Below are 9,475 nucleotides of genomic sequence, written 5' to 3'. Positions count from 1 at the left end.
AAGAGAGTGCATGTGTCTTATAAGTTATGCCTTATAAGGTATTTCTATTATTTCTGTGTTTTAAGGCACTGACAGTATTGAGGCTTTCTAGTGACCTGATGATGTCTACTGTTTCCCTCTTTATTTTTCTTTTTTTTAAAAGAATATTTAAAATTGCCACATTGCATTTTAAATAGAAAATAGTCATTGTCCTTCCTATTGTATCTCTGTTCCACCTCTCTCATTTAACATGTCTGCTTTGCTCCTTTTACTTAAACATGAGATGTTGCATCTGTTTATGCTGAGTGCAGCTAGCAAAGACTCCAGTATATAGCCAAGACCTCAACTGCTTTAAGTTATTTACCTGTCTTTGGGATATAATTTGCTGATTGAGAATGTTTTGAACCAGGCAAGCACTCATTCTGAAATATCATCTCATTCAATTGTCCTTGCAAAAAGTTTCTAATAGGTCTTTCTAAGCTAGTGATATTTTTCTATATTTAAACCAAAATCTAACATTTCCAGTTGCCCTTGGATAACGTGGGAAGGGGGAAGACATACTCAGTTTCTGGAATTATCACATATAAAAATGATTAATTTGCCAAGTATTTGGCCTGTAGAGCTGCGTTCAGTTTCTGGTGCTCTGGAATGTTTTATAGCTCCATGTGTCTAATACTGGAGAATGTCACTTACTCATTTACTCATTGACATGCCCCTTTTGAAATGCACCAGGTGTTCCTCAGTTTTGATTTTTGTGATGTATTTCAGATTTGCAGACTTACCTGCATATCATTCTTGGCAGGGTGTCCTTATCGCTTCACAGCCTGTGTGTGAGAAGACAGGGTTTGGGACAGTGTTCACCTTGCTGTAACATCTTTCAGTATACTTCTTTTTAGTTATTTGCATTAGCTGTATCTTGGACTATTTTAGAATGCTCAGTGCCTCCTGTAATGCAAATAAGAGAAAGGAATGGATGTTGCCTCTTTATACTGCTTTTTTGATAGTATTGTTCAGCTTAGAATTGACTGTGAGCCCCTCTTTAAAGCACTTTTCAGAGGAAGTGTTGTCTTGGAAAACACACATTTCCAAACGTCAGTCTGGGAGGAGGGTTAAAAATTCCACAAGTGTTATTTGGGTTTGTCATATTTTCATACTTGCTTCATTAAGTATTATGAAATAAGACTGTGTCATTTTGACAACCGTGATCCTTTTTGTGCTTCACAACATTATCAGGCAACAACATGTCAATCTAATGAAAAATATTTCATGAGTATAAAGGGGCTGAAGCTTTTGCTGAAGAGGAAAGAACTCCGGACCTTTGATTAGTTGTACAGACATTTAATACAGCTTGATAAATGACACCTTAGCAGGAAATCTGTTTGAGCAAAATAAGGTTGGAATTACTGTGTTTATGAAGGTTTTATGATTGTTAAGGTTAATGAAGGTTTTATGATTTATGTTGTTTCCTTTCCTAAAGAAGAAAGGAAAGAGATGGGTAGAAGTTGTTTTGAAATGGTTTGGAAACCAGTTGTGAGGGAAACCGTAAAAATCCCTCTCCATTGTATTTTGTTACGACAAGCTCATAGGAAGAAGATCATAATTTATGACAATAGTATATTTGTAAAGGAAATTCATTTATTTATTTTTAGGAGGTGGTGTTGTTGGTTTTCATAATTTTTTTTTCATTTAGGTAGAGGTGGTGTTAACAGCAGGTTCCTCCTTTTCATCTTTGATAATCTCTTGAATGTTCCTTGCACTGTCTTTGGCAGCAGAAACCCAGTGGAGACTTGCCAAGATAGTTGATCTGCCCCTCTACTCAACAACCACTGTATTTTGTGTTGTTTGTATCCACAGATCTTGCTGAGGGAAGGCTGCAAAAAGATACTTGTTGCTGATTCTCTTTCTTTGCTGAAGAAAATGCACCGAACTCAGATGAAGGGTGTTCTAGTGGACGGTGGGTACAGAGGAACCGTGGTGACTTCCAAGGTTTTGAAGTCTTTCACTTGATTTACCCAAGCCACATGACTGTCTGCTGTGAAAGCTCCCCAAAAGCCTGAGTGTTGTACCTTATTTCTAGAGTGTAGTAGGATACTAGCTGCTTACCCCTTTGCAAAGGAGCTACTCATATCTCAAAAACTACAAGACAGCCAGCATGCAGCTTTTTCTCTTGATCCATCTCTGCACAGCCAGTAAGGTATTGTGTCCTGCAGCTTGCCTCTAGAGAGGAAAAATGCTGTTCAGTGCCAACACAGGTAGTCAGATGATAATAATCTTCAACCAAAGCAAAAGCTACAAGATACTTTGCAGAAAACATTGAAAATATTTTGCAAGGTGCTAATGATGCATGTGAGCAGTGCTGTAATTGGCACCAGATGAGTGTCAATGCCAAGAGGCAAAATCTGACAGGAAGACAAAGGATCAGAGCTTCTGCTACAAAATGCTGCAGAGATATCAGGCACCCATCCTGTGCTTCTTTTTTATCAGTTTACCTTGTGCTTCTACAGTCCTGATCCTAAACAGTCTCACTCCTGCAGTTCTGCCATCATCAGCATCAGAACCAAGAATTTCTCATGCTGTTAATAGAAATGCTGCTTCAGTATTGCTCTTCAATTTTTAATAGACTCTGTAAAGCATCTTAAGAATTACTTTTAGAGCAAGCTCCATTTCTATAGTAGCAGTAAGTTTGTGCCTGCTTCATAAAAAAGTAAACACGGAGTTTGTTAACAAAGCTGTTAAAAGTTTGGTTTGGTTTGTTTTTTTTCTAGAGGAGAATATCTGTGAATCATGCCTGTCTCCAATACTTCCTTCAGGTAGGATGCTCTTCTAGAAAAGAAAAGTTGTCTATTTATTATTTATTTGTAGAGGAACTTTTGTTTGCTTTTATTCATAGAAATGTGTAGTGGTCTCCTTGGTAATCACTGTATAATTTCAGTCTCCTGTGCAAAGCTTGCTTATGGATTCACATATGGAAGTGGAGTCTAATTTGATCTTCTTTTATTGCAGTAAACCCAGATTTTCTTTTTTATTCATCTTCAACTTCCTTATTTTCTTTTTTGAAAGGCATGGGAGGCAACTTAATTCAATCAACATAAGTATTCTCAAAGATTATTAGAACCATAAAACTTAAGATGTTGCCACCAATCTTGTCCATTTCTGAATACTTTAAACTGAACTTGTTAGATTATAAAGTTATATGGAATATACTTTTTGTCTTAGTGGTGGAAAAATTTTGGCTTCAGTCACTGCTGTCATATTTGAAACAACTTAAAACAGACTGTGGTGTTAAAACACCTCCTAAAGTTAGTTTTGAAACTAGAAATTCAGGATATTATTTTGAAGATGTACATGCTGCAAGGCAGCTCTGGTTCAGGAATACCAATATAGTGGTTGGGCATCTGAAGAAGAAATAGTTTTACTAGGAGAAGTCTGTCGTGGCATCTTCACACAAGAACAGGTAGGACAATTATATTTATGGACCAAGGAGTTGAATGTGGATGATGGTGATTGGTGAGATGGTTATTCTTTGGGTGTGTGGATGTTGTGTGTCAGCTTCTAGCTGGGCTAGAAATTCATGTGGGAGTCAAAGGGCCCATGCACACTCAGGCAGCCTCTTGCCAAATTTCCACATCATGGCATGCAGTGTAGGTCCTAGAGCTGCTTCCTGGTCTGCTTCTCCCCACACTAGGGCAGGAGTTATTTTGCTACCTTCTCTTCAAAATGGTGGTAGTTTACTCTTCTCCCTCCCCAAATTTAACACCCATATTGACATAAAAAATTTCTGGTGAAAAGGTATATAGCATTTAAGCTACAGAATAAAAGTCTTCTAACTCCATCATTGGGACACATCACCTGAAACCATCACTATGGGTTCTATATGGTTTTACTTTGCAAATTATTTTGAGAGATGTTACTTGGTGTTTCTATGTGTCTAACAGAATGCAGCCATATACTGCTGTGGCTGCTGAATCATTTATTTCATTGCCCTGTTGAAAAGAATTCACTTTTCTCTTTCCCAGATGCATCCAAGTCCTTCAACGTGGTCGTGTTCCACTGCAGACACATGTTTCACAAGGAGTGCCTCCCAGTATCTAACACAGTAAGGAGCTGGCTTTGTCCTCCTGACACCTTTGCCAAAGAGAAGAGGACAAGTGGTTTTATTTGGTCAGCTGTGGAGAAGGGTGTGAGGCTGTCAGGAGTTATACTGTGACTGCAATAATTGTTAGTGATGACACCCCATGGTAGTATGTGGCTAAGGAAAGGGAGTTTAGGGTCACTGCAGCTAAAGTTCATCCAACTTAGAAATCACTCCTGTTTGAGAAGTATTTTATCACTTTCTGCAACCTGAATAAGCAATGCAGCATTGAGACATACAGGGATTACAACTTGTCTGATATTTTTGTTCATTCTTTTCCATTGCAGTTCTCACTTCAAGTATGTCCAATTAAAGAAAAGAATGAATAAATTTTCTTATGTGAACCATATTAAGTGATTCTGCCATGGAAGAAAAAAAAAACTCTCAGAGTGAATATTTAAATATCTTTGTAATCATCTTTATGTTCAGATCACATTTTCCTTTATCAAGAGAATCTTTTTTTTCCTGTTTTTTTCCAATGTAAACAAACAAAAAAAGTAACTTCTATGTAAAACCAGTTTTTAATTTAGGAATGAAAGCACCAGAATGGTAAAAAAATTGCAAAGAAAGTGGAGTTTAAGCTTTTCTGATTCTGTATCTGTCTCTGAAAATGAACAGCTAGTGAAAAAATAACTTGGGTGAATCACTTAAACTGCAAGTAACCAAGCAAAGTGCTTGTAGCCATATGGTGCAGCATGTATACTTAAATGTGTTCTGAAAATCTTAATGAAGTAGATCATTTGCAGAGAAAGTCCAACAACTAGTAAATATTTATTCAAACAATATTTACCACAAATGTTGTTGTTTGAGAAGTAATATAACGTGTAGCATTCTTGATCTTTTTGGGACAGGTAGCTTGTCAGATGGGATTTTTAGGTATCACACGGATATTATGTTATAAATACTCCATAGTACCTGTGAATTTACAGGTATCTGCACATATCTGAGCCAAATTCTCCACTGCTGTAGCATTTTTTGGCCTTAGGTAATCGATTGGTACTGATATTGGGCTGCTGGTGACATACTGGAAGGCAAGTAATGCTTGCATAAAGCATCGTGCAGAACTATACACAGGAGTGACAATAAACACATATTTGATATCAGATGGATTATATTTAAGCCATATTATCAGGTTTTGGAAATGTGTGGAGCAATACCCAAAGAACAAGCTGTGACTGAGACATCCAGCAGTTAGTGGAGCTGATCTGTGATCTGACTTATCTGTGAAGATAATCAGTGATACTTTTGACTCCCTGTTTTTCTTTTTTATTGTGGAGGAAGTTTGACCTTACCCTCCTGGAGGGTGGTGTTGATGTACTTGGAGTGGTCTCTGACCCCAGAAGAGCCTGCTGTGTTCTGTTCCTCCATACCACCTTCCTACCCCTGCCCATACGTTGGCAGGGGACAGCCTGGCTGTGAGCAGTAATGTTGGGAAGGGCATTAGGACTACTCAGTCATCTTCCCACATTCTAATGTGGCTACCTTTCTCTAAGAGCTCCTTGTTTTCTTTTTCATTTCCAGGTATCCTCTGTCCAGTTCTGCAACATATGCAGTGCCAAACACCGAGGGCCAGGAAGTGCAATCCTGGAGATGAAGAAATAGCAGTCCCCTAGTTGTCCATGCCAGTCTGTGACACCAGATCTGTTAGGACCATGCAGAACCACTGCAGCTTCTGTTAATCATTTCTGTATATAATTCTGATTGTGATTTAGAACTGGTTTCTGTAAGTTATCCAGCTTATTGAACATTTTGGGGAAGGAGAAAATGTGCAAATCTTTCCTTGTAATACAGTCTTTGTTATGCAATTCATGGGTCACTGTTCCTGTGCTCAGCTCATTACCTAACTCTGGAACAGAAAAGAGAAATAAAATGGGAAGGAAAAAAAAAAGCAGTTTGGAGATTTGTGGTTTCTATCAGTTAATGTGCTTTACTGTTTGGAGCCAGATCAGGCTCAGAATTAGATATTGTAAAGAAAGTTTTATTGCTGTGAATTTAACCCACCAAACTACTGTGGTCCTGACTTAGTCTGTTAGTGAACTGTTTAACTTGAGACCCACAGGAGTCTTAACTGCTTTCAGTGGAAATGCTTCAGGTCTTGACACTGGCTGTGTGCTGACTCATACATTAAATTAACAAACTCCTTAAATGTTAATTCCCACACACTGGAAATTTGCCTGGGTTGTGTGGTTACATACTCATAGTTTGTTTGTTTTCTCAATTGATCTTCACAGTGCAATAGTTTAAGGTGGGATTTTGTGTTGTTAAACTCATCCAGAAACTATTTTTAAAGGTTAATGGTAGGTCTTTACACTTCTAAGTGTGGTTGTAGTGTATGATTTCATTTAAGTACAGGGGAAAAAAAAAATCTGACCTTTTAAAGATAAGATCTCTAGGGTTTCTTTCAGCCTTAGCAATTTAATAACTAAGTTGAAATCTATTCAGATGTTAAAAAAAAATAAATTTCAGCAGTGTTCTGTTCTGTTGATCCAAAGGAGGTGATCTTTCCAAACGTCTTCACAGTAATGTAATCTCTTTATAAAGTTCTGTGATTAAATTAAGCATCTTTTCCCTAAGAAAAGTAACTTTTTTTAGAATTCCCAAGATATTTTCCCTCAATAACTGAGTTTAAAAGTAAAAATAGATTGATTTACCATCGAATTGTGAGGTTTTAAACAAGTAGGTATCATCACAAGTTGTGAAACAACAGCAGAGTGATACTGCAATGGATCTGTAAAACTGGAAAATGTAACACCTCTAAGTTCCTCTGTGCCCTACTCCCATGTAGCTACACCTTCAAATAACTTATATTGTAGAAACCTGTTCTGAGTTTCTGTAAATTGATTATACTCTTTGGATATCCTTTGGGCAGATGGATGAGCTGATCCAGCAATCTGAAGAGTGATTTTTGTTGCCCACTGCGTATAATACTGAAAAGAAATTTGAGGTGTATTGGAAATGGTAGGATTTACTCTCCATGGTTACAGAGACAAAATTGTCATTAAAACAATAGATCTCTCACAAACATAGCAAGGATATTCTAGTGTGATAATACAGCTGGAGAAAAAATAAAAAATGATATGGATTATTTAATTGGCTTGAGGTAAGTGAAGAAACATCAGGAGAGGAACTTTGGAGTGCAGAGCACAGTCTGCATACACCCAGCCCCACCCGCCAGAATTACTGCCTGGCTCTGCAGCAGTTTGCTCTCAGTGGCTAGTACAGGTAGTCTCAGGTACATAGTTCGTTTAGCCATTCTTCACTGCACTCATCAGGAAAGCTGCTTGGATTCCTAATCAACAAAATGCTCTAGTGAGCTCAAGGACTGTCTCACTGGGGTATTTGAGCTATTGCAGGTCTCTAGGCAAGCTTAGAAACTTTTTTAACAACCTCTTCCTCAGTCACTCGTAAGCAGCTTTTCTGTGTTGCAGCCTAAGGAACTGCTGTGCAATGCCATGAACTGTCAGCTTCTGAGAGGGGAAAAGCCATGTTGCTCCTGTACAGTTTTGCCACAGTGTTCTTTAGCTCAGTTACATGATGGTTTAAAGCAGGCATATTGTTTTCTTCAGCTTGGCCCTAAATTCCCTAGAGCACTTCAGCATCCAGTGACTCAGTTTGCTAGCCTGCCATCGCTGACAATCATTGCGTTATACCCTGGCATATTCTTTGCATTATGCAAGTAATTTTAAATCTGTATGGAAAATCTAATCAAAATCTTTTCTAAATCCAAAGTTGCTTTCATTTGGGCTTCAGGGACTACCCTTCTCATGTTCCTGAATTCTAAATTGGCTCATTAAGATTCAGCAAGAAATGTACAGTCCTGACTTTGATTTTCTTTTCTTCCTAAGAAACCTTCAGATCACAGAAAATGTCTGAGGTTAGAGTCTAAAATATTCAGCTACCCAAGAGTTTTTCTTCTGGAGAACAGTTCTGCCTAAGAAGTAGCCTTCAAGTTGCATAACCCTTCAGAAAAGTATGGAATAGCACTTACCCAGTTTCACCAGAGTTTATTTGAGATGTCAATCCATTTATCAAAGCACTTGTGCTTCTAACTTCAGGTGAATTTAAAAAAGGAAATAATATTTTTTCACTGATCCATATAGTTCTCTGGGATTTCTTTAACAGTGGCCAACAAAACTAACTGGAAGGATATGTGATGGACCGAGTAAGAATGTATTGGTCAACCATTTCAGAGACAGTATTTTGGTTATCCTGAGTCTGTGAATGTTTTTTCTCATCTGTCCTTGTGTGGTTATTTTGAGGCCCACAGTGCTGTGTGATAGGCTTGCTGGCAATGTTGGGCTACACTGGAGATTCTGGTGAACCCAAAAGAGTGAGGAGCTGGGGATTCTTGGTGAGCATGAGGCTATTTAGTCCTGCTGTGAGTTAAAAGTGACAGCATCACAATAAAGGTTGAGTTCTGAAAAAGGGGTTAATCTATTCCTAGCAGACCTGTGGGGCTGGGAGGGACCTGCCAGGAGTAAAATTCTGTCAGCGATTTTTGAGGTAAGAGGTCCCTGGTGCTTTTGTAATAAATGCGTTATTTATTGGATTATCTTTTAATGGCTGATGGACAGTGTCCAAAAGAGACTGGTACATCCTCTGCAGATCTTTTGGGCCTTGTTAAAGTTGAGAGGTGCATGACTGGCTTTTGCCATCTCCTGCTACAGCTGAATCTCACATGTTCATGGGCTAGTAGCTGTGTCTGACAGCTGCTCACCTGTGGGAGAGCTTGGACAGGGTGGGTGGTGTGTGTTGGAACAGGATTAAGTTGTTCAGTGTCCAACACTGATCTTGTGTTACAGAGCCAGAGCAAACACAAACTGAGTTGTTTTCCCACTTTCAGATCCACATCATATTCCTATTTTAAGTGTTTTCACAGGGAGTTGCTGCCCAGCAGCTGTAAAGCAAAGAACAAGAACCATCCAGCTGTCTTGCTATGGTTTGTAGTGTCATTTTAGTGGGAGACTAAGCTGCAACATCCTTTTCTAAATTTTGGCTGTTAGCTGAATAGAGGCTGTCAATATTCTTTATGGACTGCTCAGGTTGGCTTATCAAGTTTCCATGCTAGGACATGTAATCACTTCCCACCTTAGAGTTAGTGGTTATCCAGCTGGAGTCTTTTCAGCAGGCACTGCTGCACTCCTTGCTCTTGTGTACACTACCCAGCAGTTTTCTGGTTGGTGGGTCGTTCCTCACTGCAATTCAAGGGAACTGGAATCACAGATAACCTCTCAAATGAAAACCTCACATGGGATTTCCCATTTCTGAAATGCTGAGATATAGCATTCACGTATTCTGTGTCTCAGTCACCTTGGAAAACACTGTCTCATCTCTGCAGGTTGGTTGGACTGTGTCATTTGATAG

The 9,475-nt window shown here is 38.7% G+C and overlaps 1 protein-coding gene across 1 annotated transcript in view; it reads left to right on the top strand.

Annotated features, from left to right (window-relative positions):
- VPS41 (vacuolar protein sorting 41 homolog (S. cerevisiae)) overlaps window positions 1–5,993 on the top strand; it is a 47,162-nt gene extending 41,169 nt beyond the window's left edge. Inside the window, exons 19-22 of the mRNA XM_008944180.1 lie at window positions 1,834–1,933; window positions 2,745–2,789; window positions 3,996–4,075; window positions 5,633–5,993. Of these exons, the coding sequence (XP_008942428.1) occupies window positions 1,834–1,933; window positions 2,745–2,789; window positions 3,996–4,075; window positions 5,633–5,713 (306 nt within the window). The 3' untranslated portion in view covers window positions 5,714–5,993. The remainder of the gene's footprint in view (window positions 1–1,833; window positions 1,934–2,744; window positions 2,790–3,995; window positions 4,076–5,632) is intronic.
- Window positions 5,994–9,475: the final 3,482 nt, after the last annotated feature.

This window comes from Merops nubicus, unplaced genomic scaffold (genome assembly GCF_000691845.1).
Source record: "Merops nubicus isolate BGI_N331 unplaced genomic scaffold, ASM69184v1 scaffold617, whole genome shotgun sequence".
In the NCBI taxonomy this organism is placed as follows: domain Eukaryota; kingdom Metazoa; phylum Chordata; class Aves; order Coraciiformes; family Meropidae; genus Merops; species Merops nubicus.
Note: the sequence above shows the minus strand (reverse complement) of the source record. Positions and strands in the feature narration are given on the sequence as shown.